General features: G+C 42.0%; 2 protein-coding genes across 4 annotated transcripts; both read right to left on the bottom strand.

The window, feature by feature from the left end:
* Positions 1-4635: 4635 nt before the first annotated feature.
* LOC306824609 (hepcidin-like) lies at positions 4636-5442 on the bottom strand. Its single transcript, XM_079344794.1, has 3 exons — positions 5290-5442; positions 5131-5208; positions 4636-4982 (listed from the first exon to the last, which is right to left on the bottom strand). Exons 1-3 carry the CDS (start codon positions 5374-5376, stop codon positions 4887-4889), a joined length of 261 nt encoding a protein of 86 aa, XP_079200920.1. The 5' UTR covers positions 5377-5442; the 3' UTR covers positions 4636-4886.
* A 3083-nt stretch (positions 5443-8525) lies between these two features.
* LOC306824518 (hepcidin-like) lies at positions 8526-19563 on the bottom strand. Of its 3 annotated transcripts, none has more exons than XM_079344695.1 (4): positions 19414-19563; positions 19250-19327; positions 18665-18739; positions 8526-8660 (listed from the first exon to the last, which is right to left on the bottom strand). In XM_079344695.1, exons 1-4 carry the CDS (start codon positions 19498-19500, stop codon positions 8565-8567), a joined length of 336 nt encoding a protein of 111 aa, XP_079200821.1. In that variant the 5' UTR covers positions 19501-19563; the 3' UTR covers positions 8526-8564. The 3 variants fall into 3 exon arrangements, with proteins under 3 accessions (XP_079200821.1, XP_079200823.1, XP_079200822.1); XM_079344696.1 differs by lacking the exon at positions 8526-8660 and adding an exon at positions 18196-18493; XM_079344697.1 differs by lacking the exons at positions 18665-18739; positions 19250-19327; positions 19414-19563 and adding exons at positions 8809-8886; positions 8968-9089.
* Between the last annotated feature and the right edge of the window lie 4320 nt (positions 19564-23883).

Below are 23883 nucleotides of genomic sequence, written 5' to 3'. Positions count from 1 at the left end.
CATCAGTGTGAATGGGTAGCTGTGACCTGCGGTGTAAAAGCACTTGAAGTAGTCAGAAGACTAGAAAAGCGCAATACAAGCTCAAGTCCATTTACCATTTAAATTAATGGTTATTTTTTTACTTTTATAAATTAATGATCACTGATATTCTTCATCCTTCAACATAGACTGAAAAAGCATCGGAGCATTTTAGTTGAAGATGTACAATGTCTTCTTATGGCTTTGAATTGTATTTTCATAATAATGTTTAATGTCTCCATGCCGCTCTGTTGAAATATAACTTCTGAAAGTGTTAGAGGCCTACTTGCTACTTTAGGGAGTCAGAGCAACACATTCAGTTCAGAAAACAAACAGGAGTAATTACAGTCAGTTCGAAGTGAACTAATGATGGAACAAATATAATAAGCCACATTTTTCAAGTTACTACTTGCCAAAACTTTTTTGCCCTTCCTGCATTTGTTGCTGCAGCTGTGTAACTTTATTCTTTGGGAGCCTGTTTGTCTTGAATGTATTTATATTGTTAATATAGTTTGAAGTTTTTCTGACAACAGGGTTTGTAGATATGACGATAAGGAGACCCTGGATATGTTGAACTCGTTTCGTAGTAAGCCCCTGAGTGTCCTTTATACCACACACACACACACACACACACACACACACACACACACACACACACACACACACACACACACACACACACACACACACACACACACACACACACACACACACACACACACACACACACACACAGAGTAGATATCCTTCCACTTCCCCTTGTCGGAGAAGGATCAAGGATATGCCTATGGCTGTGACTGAAATTGCTCACTATTCAATAGATGATGATCTAGGTGATCTTTGACTGAGAGATAGTCATCTTTAAAATACTGAGGTGAATTTACAACCAGAATTAAACATAGTTTCAAAAGAGGTTTGAAAGTTATCTAGTGAGTTAAAGTTGATAAAGTGTGTATGTGCACTGATCAATTGGATCAGTTAGTCTATCTAATGAAGTTCACAACAAATCCAAAGGCTGCTCATTACACGTTTCATCAATACAATACAGAAGAGTTAAAGGTCTAATATTATGCCCTTTTTGTTGTTGATATATATACTGTATATTTTATGTATTTACTCAAGTACATTCACAATTGCTAATGATGTGTTGTGATGTCACAAACCCATTTTCAACAAGGGGGGCTAGGGACCGAGAATTACATGCAGGTACTGCTACTGCTAACAGGAGGACATAGGAGAAGCCGCGTTTCCACAGACTTTGAATTTTTGCAAATAGATGAGCCTAAACATGCACAAGACACAGAAAAGACACAAGACACAAAAAACAGAAAAGGCATACTTTGGGACCTTTACATCTCATATTCTTTTTCATTGGACAAGGCAAGATGTTGTGGTGAAGCTTGTCTTCACCTCCAGACATCTGTCCTAAATCAAAGTCCCTACTCAAAAGGGAAGTTCAAAGGTCATAAACATGGCTTGGGTTTGACCATAAGAAAGGACACGTGTCCCTCTTATCACACCCACAACAATTACACTGAACACACCTTTTTGTTGCGATGTCCTACTTCGGAGTGAGCCTGACATACCCTATATAGTCCACCTATTGTATCCCACACTGCATTGTGAAAAGTAGTCTGTCAAAACAGTCAGTTGATGTAAGATCAGCTATTTCCAGACGCAAGAGTACATAAGTAATGAACATATTTAATTATGAAGGAGTCAGAGAAGTGCATACAACATGCATTGGATGTTTTTTTCCCTTTTTCATTTGAAAAGAAAACCAGAGGACACAGTTACAGATAAATTGTGTGGGGGCTGGTGGTCTGCAGCAGTCTGCTCCACTCAACCCTTTGGTTAGAAGTCACTGAGGGTGTCGCCTCACACCAGGACGGATGAGTTTCCATGGGAGGAACGATAATGTCTGGCCAAATCCACTTTTCCCCCTTATTAAAAAGGATATTTCCGAGCTGTCAGAGGGTGAAGTCTGGGTTTTAAGAGTGTCTTGCTGACTTCTCGCTGACAGTGGGCTTCCTTTCCCCATAGGTTCAATATCTCCGGTGGCTCTCCCTCCCACCGCGCGGTACAGTCTGTTACTCGATGAGTCCCACGCAAGCACGATTCTGGCAAGCTGTTCACTTTTTCGCTTAGTGGGGTGCGCTAATTTACTGAGACGCTACACTATGTTGGGTCGGCGGAGCATTTCCCACGTTCCAGCTGAGAAAATATATCATTAGTCCCTCATCATGTAATGCTTGCCACGTTACGTTATAAAAGCTGGGTGTAAAGCGACCTGGATAAAACAGGAGCCATTTCCAGTGTGCCTCATTTTCACCACCCGCTTGGAATAAGTGGTGGGTGTAAAGAATTTGAAAAGGGGACAAGATGCGGTGTTGAAAAGGCCATTTTGCTTACTAAATACTCCTGGGTGGCTGAAAGACTAAGCATTTCCACTGCAAGTGTCTCGACAAACATGTTCCAGCCATATGAGGGAAGGTCTTTATGAGCCTGCCTTGAAAGTTATAGATTCATTAAGTTTCCCGGCCAATTAAGATGTCATGCTAATAGGTTTAATGAGATCTATGCCAAAGATGGGTGCATCACAAATAAAGTCCTTTATAATGTTTAAAAAGAATTAGATGAATGTTTACTGCACAGAGGCAAAGCGAGTGACTTCACAGTAACCCGACATCTGCAGAGGTATGTGTTGCTCTGTCATTACCGTGCTGAGATTGACTGAAGATCCTTTTTTGGCACAAGACCACACTTTTCTGGGTTCTTCACTTCACAAACATTTTTACAGGCTGTGACCGAGCTGGCCGCAACAGAAAGCTCTATCACCTCAAAACAACCACCGTGCAGGGTCACACGAGCCTGCTATAAATATATACATACATATATACTGCCTCCCAGGAAGCAGGGCGAAAAAGGATCTGTGCAGTCTGACCGGTGATCTTGTGGCTTAATTAACTAACACAGGACAGAGTCAAAGAAAATTAAAGGCCAAGCAACTAAAGCTCTTTGATAGGAGGCTTTGTAGGCTTTACCACATGGGGCCTCTTATTATATCACTCATCAATACCAAATTGGGCACAGTATCAGCCAACCACTCATATCCGGGCTAACTCTCTGTTTACCGTGCTATTGATCAGGATGACTAAGAAATCCTCCTTCAGCTTTATCCCATCTATTTTAGAGGATGTGAAATCTGACACTTGGGGACTCAAAACAAAAACAAAAGATGACGTTGAGGCTTGTGTGGTCTCATGGGAGGGACGGTGACCCCATCATGTGTCACCGTCCCTTTTTCCCCCCTCCTTTACAGCTTATGACTTTTTGTGTATGTAACCCTTCGCTGCATTCCTGAACTTCTTTCTGTGGATTTATGACAAGAGATAGTCGTATCAGAAGTAGAGCTTCTGATAATATGTGTCTTATTGAAACAGCCTTACTGTACAGCTTTAGTAAGTATGGTTCATACATGTATGTTGAAGAGTGCCATGACAGAGGGATCCCTTATAAATAAATAATTTATTACATCCTCATTTTAGAAACCCTATTCACATTTTGGATCTAAAGCAGCAGAACACAGTTTTTTTTTTTAAGTGCAAAGGCTCCTGTAAAATTGTTTCATTACCACAGAAAAGCAATGGCCTTTGACTCTGTGCAGAAGACATCATCCGCTTACAAGCTCCAATAATAAAACCCATGCATGCTGTAATAAGCCCCACTTTGTTGCAAATACATCCAAGTTAAAACATTTATTGGACTAATTACAACAGTCTGCAGTAGGATTTTCTTCCTGTGTTACACATGTGTTGGCAAAGTGCCCAGTTTTGTGTCAAAATGTCACTCTGGTCATGATTGGAGAACAAGTAGCTGGGCATGGAGAGGAAAGGACGGAGCGAAAACACAAGGTAGAATAGCCAAAAAGTGAATTCAGACATGAGAGCAAATAACAACGTGTTCATCTTTACTTTAGATTCTTTCAAAGACCAAATAGTGGTTGTAAGATAAGCGTGTAAATGGTTGATGTGATTCTATGCAAGGGACACTAAGGCCCAAGGTCAAAATCTGATCATTACCCAATTCTCATCACAGAATCATTTTGGAAAAAAAATAAACTTTGTGATGCTTGTTTTGAAAGTGATGAGGCAACCGTGGAAGACTCAGGGAAGTAAAAATATATTGTCTCAAGCATTACTAAACGCTGCACAACCTCACAGGAGGAGGATGCTAGTTTTGCTTCAGTCATTTTGTGGCATTTGCTGCTCATTCTTAAGATTTCTGCACTACTCTTGGATTTTATCAACAACTAAAATTTAAAACGTACAATATTCTAAATGTAAAAACAGCAGAAATAAAATATATCATATATACTGTAAATGTAGGCACTGACTATAGGCTATACCTACTTATCTTGCAGAAAGGCAGAGCTGGAAAGGCATGACTGTAGTTGTTATTCAAGGGGTTTTATCATTTGCTAGTTTTTATCATGTTGTCAAATAAAAAGCTGTACACAAACAACAACAACATTGCCACCAATGCACTGATAAATTGCAGAAAAACAAGAAAGCACAAGATTCAAATAGAGTTTACCAGAAGAAAATAGTGCAAAGGTAACCTCTGATGCACTTTTATGTCTTTCGTCTGCATGCAACACCTCAATTGCCTGACTTGTGCAAATCACTTGTGCATCATTTTGCCTTCATTTTTTTGAAGAGCACACTTCAATCTAGGTTTAGAAAGTCTGACCAAAAGACAAATATTTGGCATTAAATCTAGTTACGTGAGTAAGAACATGAGCTACACATGAACAAAAGACAAAACACTACAAATGAATATTTATGGTTTATTTGATGCAGGAATCTTCAGAACTTGCAGCACAGTCCACAGACACCAGGCCGGCAGCAGCCGCAGCACACTTTACATTTAAAGGCACGCTTCTGTCTGTTGTTATACGGCGTCTGTGAGAAGAGAAGAAGACAGGAGGAAAATGTTCATCTCCAGCATCGTCACTCACTCTGTTTACTCTCTCAGCTGACTGAGGGAGAACACATCCACCTAAAGGAGCTCGTGATAATGGCTTCATTGTTTTCAGTTATCTGAACATACCATCCATGACTCCACTGAAGTCTCCTCATGGTCAGCAGCTGGATCGGCATTACTTATGGCCTCCTCCACTTCTTGAAGCTGTTGAACATGAAATCAAATTTGAAAATCTTTGTCAAACGTTCATGACTAATAACATGACTGTGTTAGTAAAGTTCTTACCTCAGTGACTGGCCCAGCAGAGCTCTCCTGGACACAAATAAACATGAATATGACGGCCACAACAACTGCAACGCTGAATGTCTTCATGTTGTTTTGAGAGCTTTAGGTTGTTTGATCCTCTCACTCTGTGGATGCCACTGGTCAGATCCTCTGTCTTTTTCTTCTGATGGTTGAAATGGAAGATGTGACAGTATTTATACTCCATCATGCCTCTGTTTCCTCATCACTGACGGGACTTCAGTGTATCTGCTGTCAGGAAGAAACTTGCATCACTCTCTGAGGGATGCTGGGAACAAGGGTTGGAAATTCCTCTTTTTCTGTATTTGTTTCCAAACAAAAATAATAATGAAAATGAAAAGATAATTACGTCAAACTTTTCTTCCTTAAGACATTTCAGAAAGCTTTAAATAAATCAGATAAAAACAACACTAATAAAAAAAACGTGGAAAAAAATGCAATTTAAAATGTCAAATATGCCTTGAATACAGAGCTGATACTGAACTATTTGAAAGACAAACTACATTACACTCACATTACTCTGCAGCTGCTGTAATCTGTGGAGCTCCACAGGGGTCCATCAGGTCATTGTTTGTTGACGCAGGGTGATATGAAGTGAGGGGTTTTGGCTGTTGTGCAAGATTTCTAGTTACTCAAAATTCAAAAGTCCCCAGACTTGTAAACTGCACATATTGACTTACACAGCTTTGCGTTTTTTTCAGTACACTACCAGACAATGAGTGCTGCAGCAAACACAGGCCTGACAGCAGGCCCATGATGGAGGAAGTGGGGAAAGTAGAAGTTGATTACAATAAAAAGGACACAACAAAATGGTCAATGATACTTTATACATTAGCGTGCACAAGTCCAAAACTAAAAACACACAAGGTGCATGAAAACTAAAATTCACCATAAAAGAAATCAGTCAGGAAACTGGAACTATTAATAGATGGTTTGACAAAGAACTGGCCAAGACAACAAAAGACTAAATATTGTGACAGTTCATACTCAGTGATCTGACTACTGAGAAAGATAGAATGACAGGCTCCTTTCACACAATGTCCTCACATTTAAACATGGGCTGCCTGTATGAGTACAGATGTCCATCCCATTCTGCAGAATATTTCTGAACTTTTTCCTGCCTGCACCCTGGTGAAAAGCTCAAAAGAAGTCAGGGTGAATCAACGTTTAGTCAGGTTAAAGGAGGTAACATTTTGAATCATTCACCCAGAGCTAGAGGCCGGGTGACTGTTTTAGACTGAGTACAGTGTCAACAGTTTGAATTGAGTCTTTCCTCTGTGATGGACGGACATTTACTTCTCTCTTTGAGTTGCTTTTGTTTTCTGTTCAACTTCCAACTTGAGAAGCTTGAAAGGGTATGGGTAGATATACCTGCAGATGTCTGTTTAAATAATTAATTAAAGGACAAGTTCAGTATTGTTTGTATTTTTGTTAATTAGGGTTGTATGATGTACATTTCAAAAGAAAGTGCTTCAGTCACTGGTGATGCTGGTCAGCTTGGCCCGAGTTGGAGCATGTAGGCTAGGCTATACACTGCTGCAGACGGGTTTTTTTTTAATTTTTTTTTTTTTATAGAAAGTAAATTAGCAAATTGAATTAAAAAAAAACTGGCCTACATATAATTGACGATGGTAGTGTGTGATATTTTTGACTGCTAAATAGCCAATTTATTTAAGCATTGCTTCAGAGCAGAACAGACCTGTTCATCCGTTTGGAGCAAACTGGGTCCGTAGTAAACCTGAATCTTGGTTATAGACTGATAGTTTTAAAGTGATATTATTATCCCAGTTTGAGATCATTTGGGGCAATAGATACAATTATTTTGCTTGCACAACAAGAGCTATGAACTTTGTTATGGTAGCTTTAATGTCCTCTTCAAGAGGTGGGAAACTCTGAGCTGTCATTTGAAATAGAAAAAAGCTGAACTGTGTGCTTCCAATAGACTTGTGTAAATTGGTGTTGAGCCTATAGCCTCTCTGCTAGCACGCTGATTGGGTTTTCAATTATGGAGCCAAGTTGACAAACATCTCCTGCAACTATTACACCTGCTATTGACAAGTAGGTCCCCACGTCAAAAATACTCAACTATCCTTTTAAATCTGAATTGTTGTCAGATGACCCATGATGTCACCTGCTCTTGTACATAAGTGTTTGAAAACCTCCTCCTTCATTACCTATTAGAAAATGCAAATTGACCGTTTGACAAGAGGCCAGGTATGGTATGGAGGCAAATGCAGACCCAGGAGGAGAGTTCAATAATCTGTCCTTTATTGCAAGCAGGTTTAGTACACAGGTAGTCAGATAGGCAAACAAAACCAGAGGAGCAGGCGAAGGTCGGTAACAGAAAGCAGGCAGGAATCATACGTAAGATCAAGAACAAGGAACGCTAGGACGAGGTAACACGAGGGAAAACACTACGAACAGGCAACATGAAGGAAGAAACACGGGGTTTAAGTAACACAGGCAATCAGGGAGCAACGAGACACAGGTGCGGGTAATCAGGGGCGGAGCTAGACATACAAGGTGGAGACGAGAGGAGGATCTGCAACACAGAGACAAGGGTAAGTAACACATAAGTAATTCTGAATAAACAACACAAAACATGACCTTAACCAGGTTGACTCCTCTCAAGGTTGTTGTTTTTCCATATACAATTTTAAAGACTGTTGTTTCACATTGTGTTTCAGTGTTTCACAATGTGTTTCAGTGTTTCACAATGTATTTCGAAGCAGCGACAGCTCCACATACACTCTCATGCGCACACATACAATATCTGCCTCTTCATAAATGTATATCAAATGGAGACTCTAAAGGAGCATCAATAACACTCCTTGGACTGGAAATAAAAATGAGGCACTGAGAAATTGAAAACACATGTTGAAGATTAGAGCTCGATCTGATGAGAAAAAGCAGAGGCGTTAGATTGCTTGTTGATCAGTGTTAAAAAGCCGTTTACTTTTTTCAATGCAGTTATTCCGTGTAATTTTGATCTCTTTTAAAATGCCTTACATTCTCGAAATGCAATTTGGACACTGACATTCACTTGAGGGGTCCAGAAAGAACTAATGATATAGTTAAGAAAACCACAGTTCATAATAACAATACTATAATGTAGAAGTTTATTGTGTTAATGCAGGTTGTGAGCAGCCAAATATTTTGCATGAAATCTAGTTACGTGAGTAAGAACATGAGCTACACATGAACAAAAGACAAAACACTACAAATGAATATTTATGGTTTATTTGATGCAGGAATCTTCAGAACTTGCAGCACAGTCCACAGACACCAGGCCGGCAGCAGCCGCAGCACACTTTACATTTAAAGGCACGCTTCTGTCTGTTGTTATACGGCGTCTGTGAGAAGAGAAGAAGACAGGGGGAAAATGTTCATCTCCACCATCGTCACTCACTCTGTTTACTCTCTCAGCTGACTGAGGGAGAACACATCCACCTAAAGGAGCTCGTGATAATGGCTTCATTGTTTTCAGTTATCTGAACATACCATCCATGACTCCACTGAAGTCTCCTCATGGTCAGCAGCTGGATCGGCATTACTTATGGCCTCCTCCACTTCTTGAAGCTGTTGAACATGAGACCAAATTTGAACATCTTTGTCAAATGTTCATGACTAATAACATGACTGTGTTAGTAAAGTTCTTACCTCAGTGACTGGCCCAGCAGAGCTCTCCTGGACACAAATAAACATGAATATGACGGCCACAACAACTGCAACGCTGAATGTCTTCATGTTGTTTTGAGAGCTTTAGGTTGTTTGATCCTCTCTGTGGATGCCACTGGTCAGATCCTCTGTCTTTTTCTTCTGATGGTTGAAATGGAAGATGTGACAGTATTTATACTCCATCATGCCTCTGTTTCCTCATCACTGACGGGACTTCAGTGTATCTGCTGTCAGGAAGAAACTTGCATCACTCTCTGAGGGATGCTGGGAACGAGGATGGGAAATTCCTCTTTTTCTGTATTTGTTTTTTCAATTTGTACGTCAGAATTCACTAAACTAGAAAGTATAAATAGACGTATGGTCCACTTCTAGCATCTTTCACCGACACACATGATTTTCAGAGATTGATTACATGTTATTTTTTTGTCATGCTTGAAAAAAACAATATCAACAGCCCAAAACCGGCATACGAGACATCATTTTTAAGACAACGAGACCAAAAACGTTGAGACTTTACAACACAAATACTAATAAAACAAACCAGCCTGATGTTTCTTCCAGGCTTTGAACACAAACGTGGCCAGCTCATTAACATAAAAATGAAACAAATGTTCCATCCTGTCATCATCAGTGCTCCAAAAGTTTTCAAGATTCTGAGCGTACATTTCATGAATCAAAGGTGTTCTGAACTCATCATAAAAGGACAAAAGAAATGAAAATAAGATTCATTCTTCACTTCTCCTAAATCACAGATTTCACACTATGTGCTTTTAAATCTGCTGATTGAGAAACAACTACACATTTTGGAACCACTTATCATATATTTTAAAATGCTGTCAGTGTATTTTTTTCAGATGTTTTCAATGAGGAGAGAGCGTTGGCAACACTGTTGAAACCTCTCAGAAAGGTGCTGTTGAAGTCACCAACACTCTTTTCCAAATACATTATATTCCCTGTATGTTTGTCGCCTCCTGAACATGTCTGGTTCTCATATCCTCAATATTGCTCCATGTATGCGGGGGTCAAAAACAATGTAAAATAAAAAAAAAATACATCAAAAAAGTAACAGTTGGCTACAGACTGTTGTCATAGACACATGGCGGATGTGCAGCGCTTTTCTTCTCAGCACTCAATGCTTCATACAAGATCTCTCCAGCGCACAGCCAACGCTTTACCGCCCTGAAAAAAATGTAAGGTGGACATGGGGGCTTAAAGAGGAAATCTTGATTGTCATGAAGAGCTTTGTCGCTTTTATGATGATGATGGTGGAACCAGAGTTCATTTGAGCAACCTTTAAATAAAACCAAAAATATCTGAGCATTGTCATTTATTAATTGTTATCCTAATAGCCAACTTGAACTGAACAATTAAAGCAAAGCAAATCAGTCCTGTATAGTTGTTTGTTGGGATGTTAATGGATGTATTGTTTACTTCTTACATATAAATAGTATAGTGTGGCGACACTGTTCTGAGTTATCACACACAAACTGACTTTATTCTGGAGGGTCAGTTTCCGGGTGAGAGGTAATATAAAGAGAGAGTTCCGGTGCTGCGAAATATTGACTCTGTATGTGAAGTGAGTTGCAAAATAAAGCAGTGGAGACTCAGAGATACTTTCGTTCATTTTTCTCTTCGACCTCCACATTGGTGACCCCGACGTTTGGACTATGTCGACTGAGAGCACTTCTTCGGTTGCACCCGCACCGACTGTTTTCGCGGCCACGGTTAAAATCCCGGACTTTTGGCAGCATGACCCGGAGCCATGGTTCCAACATGTGGAGGCTCAGTTTCACCTGCGCGGCATAACCGCGGACGACACGAAGTATTATCATGTCGTCGCGGCTTTGGATTCAGCCACGACACGCCGGCTAATGGGACTGCTCCGGGACCCGCCTGGTGCTGGGAAGTATGCTGCACTGAGGACGACGTTGCTACAACTGTACCAGCTCTCGGATATGGAGCGGGCTGATCGTTTGTTGTCCCTCACGGGTTTAGGAGATAGCAAGCCTTCTGAATTGATGGAAAATATGTTGGCGCTGCAGGGCTCTGGGGACGCTTCTTTCCTTTTCACTCACCTTTTTCTGCGTCAGCTTCCGCCGCAGGTGCGCACAGCCCTGGCCAGCTCTCCTCTGATTCGAACCAAGGATTACAGAGGTTTGGCTGAAGAAGCAGACAGACTTTTGTTGGCATACCGCCAGTTTTCGGTGCACGCTCTGCTGCCCTGCGTGCCTGACGGTGACACTACGGATGTGACTGCGGTCGCGGAGCGCCGAAGGAAGGAGACCAGCCTGTGCTTTTACCACCACCGCTTTGGAGTGAAGGCCCGGCGTTGTATTCCACCATGTTCCTTCCAGCAGCCGGGAAACGAGAGGGCCGGCGCTCGCTAGCAGCTGCGTGTACCGGCAACAACGATAAGCTGCTTTTCATTGAGGACAGCGCTTCAGGACAACATTTTCTCGTGGATTCGGGGGCACAGCGGAGCATCGTGCCTGCCTCCTCTGCTGACTTTTTGGGACATGGACAGGGACCCCCGTTGGACGCAGCGAACGGCACCCCCATCCGCAGTTTCGGCACCAGGGGTATGACTGTGTGTTTTAAAGGACGTGAGTTTGGCTGGGACTTTGTGATTGCTTCAGTGAAAGTTCCCATCCTAGGTGCGGATTTTTTATGTGCTTACAGACTGTTAGTGGATGTAGCTAATAGGTGTTTGATTGATGCAATGTCTTTTGATTCCTATCCATGTACTCTGGGCAAAGCAGGGCCATTGCTCGCTAACATGCTTGTAACAGGGGACTCATACCAACGTCTGCTTGCTGAGTTTCCTGCCCTTACTGTTCCCACGTTTTCTGCCACAGTGGCTAAACATGGGGTAGAGCATTATGTTACTACTAATGACAGGTACCCGGTCCCCCATATTCAGGATTTTTCTGTGCATCTGGCAGGGGCGGTCATTTTCTCGAAGGTTGATTTAGTGAGAGGGTACCACCAGGTGCCGGTCCATCCTCAGGACATTCCCAAAACGGCAGTCATCACTCCTTTTGGGCTTTTTGAGTTTTTGAGGATGCCGTTTGGCTTGATGGGGGCGGCACAGACGTTCCAGCGGCTCATGGACTCTGTGTTGCGAGATATGCCTTTCCTTTTTGTGTATCTGGATGATATACTGGTGGCAAGTGCTTCTCTAGAGGGGCACAGGGTACACCTCCGCCTGCTTTTTGAGTGCCTGAATGACCACGGATTGATTGTGAACCCAGCTAAATGTCAGTTTGGGCTTTCAGAGATTGAGTTTCTTGGCCACTGCGTTTCCCGACGAGGTGCTGTTCCCCTTCCTACTAAAGTCGGAGTGGTTGCAGCTTTTCCCCGCCCCTCCTCTGTGAAGCCCCTGCAGGTGTTTTTGGGCATGGTCCATTTCTACAACCGTTTCATTCCTCGAGCTGCCCACATAATGCACCCCTTGTATGAAGCTCTGAAAGGAAAAAAGGGTAATCAGGACATTGAGTGGACACCTGGGAGGTTAGAGGCATTTGGTAAAGCTAAGACAGCGCTGGCTAATGCTGCATTATTAGCCCATCCTGACCCTGCAGCACCCATCGCCCTGACCACTGATGCGTCCGATTACGCTGTGGGAGCAGTTTGTGAACAATGGGTCGACGGAGCCTGGCAGCCTCTGGCTTTTTTTAGTAGGAAGTTGCGGGATGCTGAAAGGAAGTATAGTGCGTTCGACAGGGAACTTTTAGCTCTTTTTCTTGCCACACGACATTTCAGGTTCCTCTTAGAGGGCCGAGAGTTCACTGCTTTTGTTGATCACAAGCCTCTTACGTTTGCGATGGCCAAAACCTCCGAACCGTGGTCAGCGCGTCAGCAGAGACATCTTTCGGCTATTTCTGAGTTTACCACGGACATACAGCATGTTGCAGGGAAGAGTAACATAGTTGCGGACTGCCTCTCTCGAGCACCAATTGCCACGGTTGATTTGGGAGTAGATTATGGGGAGATGGCTGTGGACCAGTTGGCGGATTCGGAGGTGCAAGCACTGCGCACAGCCGAGTCTAGTTTGCAGTTGAAGGAGGTGTCTTTTCAGGACAGTGGGGCGGCCCTTCTTTGTGATGTCTCTATGGACAAGCCCCGCCCTTTGGTCCCGGCTGCTTGGCGACGTCGCATTTTTGATGCTGTTCATTCCCTGTCGCATCCCAGGGTTAAAGCTTCAGTTAAATTGGTGGGTGCCAGGTTCGTGTGGCCTGGCCTCAGAAAGGATGTTAGAGCTTGGACTTCTACCTGCGTGGCATGTCAGCGCGCCAAGGTGCAGCGTCACATTACAGCTCCTTTGGGGTCATTTCCGATTCCTGAGAGACGATTTGAGCATGGTCATGTGGATCTGGTCGGTCCTTTTCCCCCGTCGCGAGGTTTCACTCACCTACTCACTGTGGTGGACAGAACCACACGGTGGCCTGAGGTGGTTCCCCTCTCGTCTACGACTTCAGCGGAGGTGGCCCGGGCTTTCCTGTACGCATGGGTGTCACGGTTTGGGGTTCCTTTGGACATGACGTCTGATAGAGGCCCCCAATTTACCTCCGAGCTGTGGAATATGGTTGCTGGGAGCTTGGGGGTTAAGCTTCACCGAACCACCGCGTACCACCCACAGGCTAATGGCTTGTGTGAGCGGTTTCACCGTACCATGAAGGCTGCCCTCCGCGCGTCTTTAGTTGACAGTAGCTGGGTGGACAGACTGCCGTGGGTGTTGTTGGGGCTACGTTGTGCCCCCAAGGAGGACCTGCATTTCTCCTCTGCTGAGTTGGTTCTGGGTCAGACTTTGAGGGTCCCGGGGGAGTTCCTTCCTGGGGTCTCAGGGTTGGGCCCCGTTGTGGTGGGGAGGTCTGGTTTACAGGGGGAGGCAAAGGTTTTCTCACCTGTGGCAGTGCACCACTGCATCCCCCAGTCATACATTCCCAAGGACCTCATGTCGGCGAAGTATGTTTTTATCAGATATGATGCGCACCGCTCTCCCCTGCAGTCGCCGTATGACGGGCCCTTTCGGGTGTTAGAAGCAGGGAGTAAGTTTTTCCTGGTTGAGATGGGGACGAGTCGGGACCAGGTTTCGGTGGACCGTCTGAAGCCTGCTCATGTGCTTCAGGATGAGCAGGTGGAGCTGGCTCGTCCTGCACGCCGGGGCCGTCCTCCTAACCCTACCTCTTTGTCTCTTCCTGTTGTACCTCCGGTGGCTGTTAGGTATAATCGCAGGGGTAGGGAGGTCAAAGTGCCTAAGCGGTTTGGTTGAAGTTTGAGGATATGTATTTGTTGTTTTTGTTTTTCATGTTCTTGAATGAAGTGTTTTTTTTGTGTGTTCTGGGGGGGCCTATGTGGCGACACTGTTCTGAGTTATCACACACAAACTGACTTTATTCTGGAGGGTCAGTTTCCGGGTGAGAGGTAATATAAAGAGAGAGTTCCGGTGCCGCGAAATATTGTATGTGACTCTGTATGTGAAGTGAGTTGCAAAATAAAGCAGTGGAGACTCACAGATACTACCTCCACAATAGCATAGTTGAAGAAGCTGCACTTCTTCCACATGTAAGCTATGTTTCATCATTTTCTGATTGTGTTATTAGGAGTTAACGTGTGTGCATATTAATGCTATGTGCGTGTGTGTGAGTGTGAGCATTGTGAGCTTTTGGCATGTACATGCACCTCTGTGTGTGGGTGGGTCATTAAATCATTTGAACAGCAACCATAGTTTGTCCATTGTTTTGCTTGTCACTTGCAATATGTTGAACGCTCTGGATGTTGCTTAACAAGAACACTATCACAGAGTCCATCTGAGCAAGTTTGTTGGCCAATTTCTGCACTGATTTAACACCAGACCATTTACTTGACCTTTGTGGCCATTATAATTGTGAGCTGCAATATGGTCATGCTGTAAGTAATACAATAGCATGCATATCACCATGGCTGGATGCCATACCTCCCTGAGCTGTACGGGATAACTAGCAGAGCAGCAAAGCTGAGCTGGGCCTGCTTAGCACTTGGACAGAAGACCACCCTTTGAATACAAAGCGGCCTCTAGTAGTGTTGTTTGTTTGAGGCCAGTGGAGTATGTTGTGTCCTTAACACCACTGTATTTTAACCTGCACAGAAACAGATATGAAGTGTTGTTTATTTCCCTCTGTTCCCTGGATTACTTGGTTGTAGATTTACTTAATTTATTAAGTAAGTTTTTGTTTTATCTGTTCTTCTGCTCCTTGGATTTACTTTGTTTTTCTCCTCGTGCCTTTCTGGACGTTTTGGATTTATTATTAAGTGAGTTTTGTTTTTGCTTTTTCTTTAATCAATATTTTTACCTGCAATTGGGTCCTCTTCTGCCCGCATCGATGACAGAAGGTGTATTTAGCCTTTTTGATAGTCTCCCTGTCCCCACTCCTAAAAGTTACCTCCTTTAAACGTCTGAGTGTAGCTGTGAACCAGGGCTTGCCGTTTCTGGAACTCAGCGTAGTGCATAAGCCAATGTATGATGTCACAACCTCTGTGTAATCATCCAGACTGTTTGTGGCGGACATGAATGTATCCCAGTCAGTACAGTTGAAGCATACCTTTATTTCTTCCTCAGCTTCACTGGTCCACTTCTTTGATGTCCTCACAACAGGTTTACAGAACTTTAATTTCTGCTTGTATGGAGGAATCTGATGGACTATGATGTAGTCAGAGTGGCCTATTGCTGACTGTGGTGAAACAGTGATCCAAAACATTTCCCTCTCTGGTCTGACATGTAATAAACTGTCTGTACTTAGGACTGCGGTGGAATGTAAACACTGATCAGAATGAATGAAGTAAAACAGCTTGTACATAGATCAATGATCTCACATCATATTTTTAATTATCAAAAAATATCCTGAACAAACATACACTTAATGAAGGGCTCTGCATTGTGTGAAGTATTGTTTTACATGAACCCAGATACAGATTAAACCTGCATGCTGTAACGTGCAAACCTTACATTGTTTGGTTCCTCCATACTTCCATCTACCTCTGATCTGCTGCCCCTGTCTTTTTCTTTTCTTTGAGTATTTGCTTAACAATGTCAGTAAAACAAAGTAATGTTTTTGTTGAAAGATTTTTTTTGTTTCTTCACAATGCTTCCTCTGAACCAGGGCAATAACGCTGCAGTTCAGAGTTCATTGAGAAGTGTTGGATGACCTTTAAATAAATACCAACATGGTAGGCTTGTGAAAAAAGTGAACAGTTGTGTTTGGAACGCTGCATTTGTTTGGTTGTTGTTTTTTTTCTGATAATCACCAACAACTGGCATCATCCTGCACCTCCTCCTCAAATGATCCAACTTGGATGATCACTGCTGGCCAACCTCTCATCAGCTGCCTCTCTGACTTCACCCCAGTATCGGATCACACCATCTCTGAACTCATCCGCAAAGCTAAAACCACCACCTGCCAGCTTGATCCTCTTCCCACTTCCCTCGTCAAAGCCTGTCTGCCATCCATCTCTCCGATGATCACCAATATAATTAACTCCTCCCTCACCACTGGCATTGTACCCCCCACTCTCAAACTAGCTGCTATCACTCCCATCCTGAAAAAACCCGGCGCTGACCCAACTGACCTCAACCTCTACCGGCCCATCTCCAACCTCCCCTTCATCTCCAAAACACTTGAAAGGGTGGTTGCCGCTCAACTACAGTCCCACCTCAACACAAACAACCTCCATGAACCCTTCCAATCACCAATGACCTCCTCTGTGCAGCTGACTCCGGACTTCTGACCATACTCATCCTCCTCGACCTCAGCGCAGCATTCGACACTATTTCCCACACATTACTCCTGGACCGCCTGGCTGGCATTGGGATCACTGGTGCTGCACTCCGCTGGTTCACATCATACCTCACTGACCGCCAACAATTCGTGCAAATAAGGGACCACAAGTCTGGGTGTTCGGGTGTTTCACTGGGTGTTCCCCAGGGGTCAGTCTTGGGTCCATTACTCTTCATCATCTACCTCCTCCCTCTGGGCACAATCCTCCGCCATCATGGGATCCACTTTCACTGTTACGCCGACGACACACAGGTCTACATCTCCTCCAAACCCACTGCCACCACCCCTCCCACCTCCCTCATCACCTGCATGGAAGACATTCGGAACTGGATGAGCAGGAACTTCCTAAAACTCAACGGCAACAAAACCGAGGCCCTGCTCATCGGTTCCAAACCCACCCTCACCAACTCACAACACACCCCAGTACCACCCATCATCATCGACGGTTTCCCTGTACCCTTCTCCCCCCAAGTCAAAAGCCTCGGCGTCATTCTGGACAGCACCCTCTCATTTGCTCCCCACATTAGAAACATCACCCGGACTGCCCTCTTCCACCTCCGTAACATTTCTAGACTCCGCCCATCACTGTCCCAGTCCAGCACCGAAATCCTAGTTCACTCATTTGTCACTTCCCGCATCGACTATTGCAATGCCCTCCTCACTGGACTCCCCGCCAAACTCATCAACAGACTGCAACTCATCCAGAACTCTGCCGCCCGGATCATTACTCGCACCACATCATCTGATCACATCACCCCCATTCTCATCCAACTTCACTGGCTCCCTGTACAATTTCGCATCAACTACAAAAACCTCCTCCTCACTTACAAAGTTCTTCACCAGCTAGCCCCCACTTACCTCTGCGACCTCCTCCATCACTACAGCCCCTCACGCACCCTCCGCTCAACCTCTGCTGGACTGCTAGTCATCCCCACACCACGCCTCAGTACCATGGGTGCCCGAGCCTTCAGCTGCTCGGCACCCAGACTTTGGAACTCCCTCCCCCCCCACATACGACAGTCAGAGTCCATCTCCACCTTTAAATCCCAACTCAAAACCCACCTGTTTAAACTGGCATACTCACTGTAACTGTTCACTCCACACTACACCTGTCTTTTGTTTGTTTTTATGTTGGTTTTAACCTAATGTATTGTTTTTATCCACTGTAAGGCGACCTTGGGTGGCTTGAAAGGCGCCATTAAATAAAATGTATTATTATTATTATTATTATTATAATGTTATGAGGAGAAAACATTGGTGTGCATATTTAAACAAAAAGTGTATGAGGTTGATATTCTTTACTTTTTACCAAGATTTGTGCGCGTGTGCTTGCTTGTGAAATGGGAGATTTCACAAGCAAGGAGGAAATCAATACAAATTCCAAACTGCATTTGTACTTTTAAATGTTTTATTCCATCTCAGTGTTATTACTTTCTTCAAACTGATAGGAAGAACTTCTTGTAAGACTAAAATTACAAAAATAAAAAACATACAATAAGAGCATTACATGGTACAGTCATTATATATTCACAACACTGATGATTAAACATAAACCAACAGCTTGTCCACATAAAAAAACAAAAAAAATAGACAAAAAATACTCAGAATCTGCACTTCAGGCAACAGATCCCTGTGCTGCAGCAGCCACAGCAAACTTTACACTTAAAGTGATGATGTCTGTAGAAATGTGGCATCTGTAAGGAAAACAAAAGACATGAGGAAAGTGTTCATCTCCAGCATTATCACTCAGTCAGTTTATTCACTCTGCTTACATGAACTCAACTGCTGGCACTCATCAAAACACATAAGAACAATCGTATGTGATTATGTTCTGAAAATTAATTTAATTCATTCAGTTAATGTACCATCGATGAGTCCATTGGGATCTCTGGAAGTTCAGCGACTTGATTCTCATTGCTCATTGGCTCCTCCAGTTCAACCTGTTAATGATTAAAACACATTTTATCAAGTTTGTTGACAAACACACAACAAATACACACAGTACAGACAATATCGACACAGGTTATACATGTCCAAAACAGAGAGCAATCCATCCCAGCAGGGAGAGTCACACACCTTTTTTTCCATCACAGAGGTAGTCAACAAGAAGCATCAATTAACTTGTTTATGTCATGGAAAAATTGTAACAAAAACCTAAATGCAGCAGAAAAAGGCACAACAATCATGAGAAACAAATAAATCTGATCTCCTAATTCAATCCATTAGGAATGAGAGTACCCAGAGAATGGATCCAATGTTTCTCTGTATAAAGAAGGAGTTTGTGCCTTAGTATGGAGGAATTCTGTTTCCATATCAAAGACAATTCATGTTTGTTTTTCTTAACATAAAAAATAAAAACATACCAAAAAAACCGATTTGAAGAAAAAAGTGTACCTGTATCTGATAATGTCATAAAGATTAGTTTCACTCATTCAGTTCACTTAATGTACCGTGTTTGAGTCCTCTGAGACGTCTGGAAGTTCAGCCACTGGATTGTCTTTGCTCATTGGTTCCTCCACTTCTTGAACCTGTTAAAGATGAAACCAGATATTATTATGTTTTTTGTGAAAATTCATGACAAATAAAAGTAAAGAGAAACAAAAAAAGTTCTTACCTCAGTTAATGGTACAGCAGAGTTCTGCTGAACACACATAAATGTGAGCACAGTGGCCACAACGACTAAAAGACTGAATGCCTTCATCTTGGTTTGATCTGTTGTTGGATTCTTTCTCTCGGTTTTGTGAGTCCTCTTAACTTTCTCAAGTTCTTCTTCTGTCTGATGGTTGACATGGGAATCTGTTGATATTTATACTCCATAGGTTTTGTTATCACTGATGCTTATCACTCTCTGAGGGATGCTGAGAATAAGAATAAGGAAACTACTGTAACTATTCCAGGAATGGAAGATAAGGACAGTCTTGTTATGTTGTTTATATGTGATAAATATTAATAATTAATACACTTTTTGCCCCACCAAAACCACCATTAACAGGCTTCAGGTGTCACATTCAGTAACCAATGGGTGGATTCCTGGAGGTTTTGTTCATGCGTTTTACAATATTTGCTCACATGTAGGGGTGCGTGGAGGACAATTATTTCTGTAACATATCATTGATCTACTGGAAGGGCATCCATCCTGCAGGCTTGACCCGAGTGCCTTTTTTTCCCAGGAAAACCTCCTTTAGATCAAGAATCTCATTTACAAGATGACCAAGAGAAGCAGAACAATAAACAAGACGTAAAGCACAGAGCAACTACACACAGAACAACATGTCCTGAATCACAGAAAAGAAATATGAGTTTTCAAATCTACAACCTGAAGCATCTTCCTCCAACACCTTCAATTTGCTTTTCAAAGGATTTAAAGAGACCCGCTCCCCCAGACACAGATGATCCTCCAGAAGATTCCAGGCTGCAGGACCAGCATACCTGAAACTCTTTTCCCTATTTTGAGATGCACTATGGGAACATATTGTAACTACAAGGAGTGTGGATTCTAGCACTTATTTCCACGAATACCATTCCACAAGCATGAGGGAAGCAGATAAATAAGAACATGCCTATGATTTTCTTCAATGCATAGACAATGCAGGTCAGCCAACTTGATCATAAAGTTTAAAATGATGAGTCAGGGCCATGAGATTTGTTACACTTCTTATCGCATCATGAAATACTGTATCCACAGATCTTAAGCACCTGCATGCATATCCAGTACACTCATCGACCACTTTATTTGGTACACCTTGCTCGTACCAGGTTGGATCCCCTTTTTGACTTCAAAACTGCTTTAATCCTTCCTGGTATGGATTTAAAAAGGTCCTGAAAAGATTCCTCAGAGAACTGGTCAATATTGACATGAAAGCATTACACAGTTGCTGCAGATTTGTCAGTTGCACATGAGACCAATATCCTGTTCCGCCACATCTCAAAAGGTGCTCTATTGGATTGAGATCTGGTGACTGGTGACGCAGAAATCCCACAGGAGTAGATAAGCAGTTGCTGAAATACTCAGACTAGCCCATCTGGCACCAACAGACATGTCAAGTGCAAAGTCACTTAAATCACCTTTCTTCCCCATCCTGATACTTGGTTTGAACTTCAGCAGATCGTCTTGACCATGTCTACATGCCTACAGTAAATGCATTGAGTTGCTGCCATGTGACAAACACTGAGGTGCAGTTGAACAGTTTTACCTAGTAAAGTGGCTGGTGAGTGTATGAAACACCACCATAATCAATCAGGGGCATGACAGTAGCAGCAACAAGTTATTTTATTCATCATTGTCCGTCACAATTTTGGTTGCCTTTTAATGTGATAAACTTTGACTTTCTCCAGATCCATTATCATGAGTCGGCCTTCAGGCCCTCTCAGCTGTGTTTGCACCAACACTGACAGTTTAATCATTTAAAATAAATACTATATGAAAAATGAAACATTGCGATGTCAATATGTGCGGTTTACAATGAGTAATAAACAACTTTCTGTATGAAATCACTCTGCTTATTACTGAGTTTGATTTCACTTACAAAGACACTATAATCTATGCATGTTGCAGTTTTGTCAGGTTCTCTTCTATATCATGCCAACGCAGTCAGTGTGACTATAGCAATGAATAAACATGGTAATAGGGAAAATGATTGTGCTTCAGAGCAACAAAATAATACTTATCTCTGCAGTTAATAAGCAGCAGCAATGAATGATTTTAAAAAAAGAGTTATCTTGGTGGTTAAAAGATTTAAGTGTGTGCACCAGGGATGCAGCAACGTTAAGAGGGATTTCAAATGGACCTCTGGAAATTTCTTTGGAAGGGTTGAACAATTAAAGAACAGGATACAAAAGTGATTGAGTCCAACACACTCCAAAAACTAATCAAAGTCGTGCTAAGTTAGATGTTCAGCTTGATTTTGAAAAGATAAAGCCTTAAAAATGCAATCCAACAATGTTACAACCCATAATAATATTTAAAAAAAAATATGATACAACCCAAAATTTAATAACTGGATGATAATGTAACAAAATGCTGAGCCCAAGACGTGAACTGATTTCAATTAATCTAATCTAATCAAGGGACTTCAGTTTTATGTCACAGATTTGCGTTCATTAATTTTATAACCTGGCAAAGTACTAAAGAAGGCTGTACAGTTCAGAACTTCAACAAAATATTGATCAGGCTTCTGAAGATATGGCAAAACATTCACCCTCAAATAAGTGAAAAACATGTTTATGAGTTGAATATCAAAGATAATATACGTATCGGAAGTGATCCTTGTCCCATATTATGCTCAATAAATGTTGACATTGATATTCAATGGATGGTGTTTTGAAGAAGCTGATTGGCCAACATGACAAGAACTATATTGTAAATCCCTCACTAATCACTGTTTATTGTGTACACGTGTCTGAAGGATTTCTTGGACCACAGACAGACTTAATCATTGGCATATTCTTGATAAGATAAAGCAGTAATCCACGGCAAATTGAAAGTTGCCTTACTGTCACGTTATTGTTTTCTCATAATAAACAGGCAGTAAAGTAATTTTCAGTTTGCCACAGATTATTGATTTATCTTATCATTGTATGTTTCTCCTACTGACCGGCACCTGAGAACAGAGGTTGACTGAACGGTACTCTGTTGGTCATTTAGATTAAAACTGCAGTATTCTTATCTTATTATTCTTATTCTTTTGTGTTTGTGGATGATCTAGAGACAAACATTTACTCTTCTAATGTGTGTTTTTGAAGTATAATAATATATATTTTTTTATATATTATTTTTTTCTATTTGAATGTGTGGCTGCCTGTTTGAAACTCTGTAAAAAATTGCAACTGCCTGTCTTGGCAGGATACTCTTGAAAAATAGATTTTTAATCTCAATGAGATTGATTCCCTGGTTTAATAAAGGTTGAACAAATAAATAAATTGGCAGACTCATGTTAATATAGGACAATGTTGAGGAATATCCATCAACTAAATACTAAATAATCAATGCAGCATTCAAAAGGAGTCCTTTCAAGTCAACAAAAAGAAAACAGTCCTATGGTGGATTGAAGAATGTACAAAAGCTATTAAAGAATGAAATGAAGCACTGAGAATGTTATGGAATAATGTCAATCAAGAGAATCAGAAGAAACATACTCAGCTTGTACAGAAATTCAGAATAGAAAGCACAATGCATGGCTGAATTATTGTTTTACCAATTGGAGGGAAGTTAAAATATGAGAGGTATGGTCAATGCTAAAGAAAATGAGTGGGGGGAAAAGTATTTAGATAGCGCACAGGTTATAATAGAGAAGGAAAAGACAAACGTGAAATTATACAACATTAGTTTCTTAGAATCTCCACAGTCTGTTACACCAAAGTTGTGTCATTAGGACTTCACTTGTGCCAGATCCTTCAGGAACAGGATCCAGCACTACCAAGATCAATATCGACCAGTACGTATCTGATTAAATCCAGCAACACCTTTGTCAAAATTGCTGTTCTGTCTTGTCTTTTACTTTGCATTTAAGTTTATCTGTTACTGTTTCTTTTTTTCCAACTTCAATATTTGAAAGAAGAGGGAGAGAGCAAGTCACGTTAAGATGCTTGAAGCGGGAGTTGTGTGTAGGTCATGAGAGCTAAGTTGATAGTAGACCTATTGTCTGTGATTTGGTCAAGAGGATCCGTGGCTGTTGATTGGGCTTTTTTGGCAGATTTTTTATTGCTATTCACTTCTGTGTTGCTGTTTATTATTGATTATTGATCTAAAGAGCCACGAGTGTGATGATGAAATTATTCTGCTTCATTGATCATCGGTGCAATATATTTTTTGTCTGTGAGAAAAAAAAATTACAATCTGCAGGAAAGATTAAAACAAAAAACCTGCTAATGAATTCATGAATCATGTCTCAATGTTTTTTTTGGTTTTAGCGTCATGTGGTCTGTAGCCTGTGTTGGGTCCAGCCAGGATGACAAAGTTCAGGCTGTGTCCTTTGGAGAGCAGGACAAAAGACTCTTTATCCCAGCATGCCTTGCAGGTACTCCCAGAATGCTTTGCCACACCTAACAAATAGGTGTGAAGTTTGGGAGGTATAAAACCGGCCAC

This window comes from Symphodus melops (assembly GCF_947650265.1).
Source record: "Symphodus melops genome assembly, chromosome: 5".
Classification (NCBI taxonomy): domain Eukaryota; kingdom Metazoa; phylum Chordata; class Actinopteri; order Labriformes; family Labridae; genus Symphodus; species Symphodus melops.
Note: the sequence above shows the minus strand (reverse complement) of the source record. Positions and strands in the feature narration are given on the sequence as shown.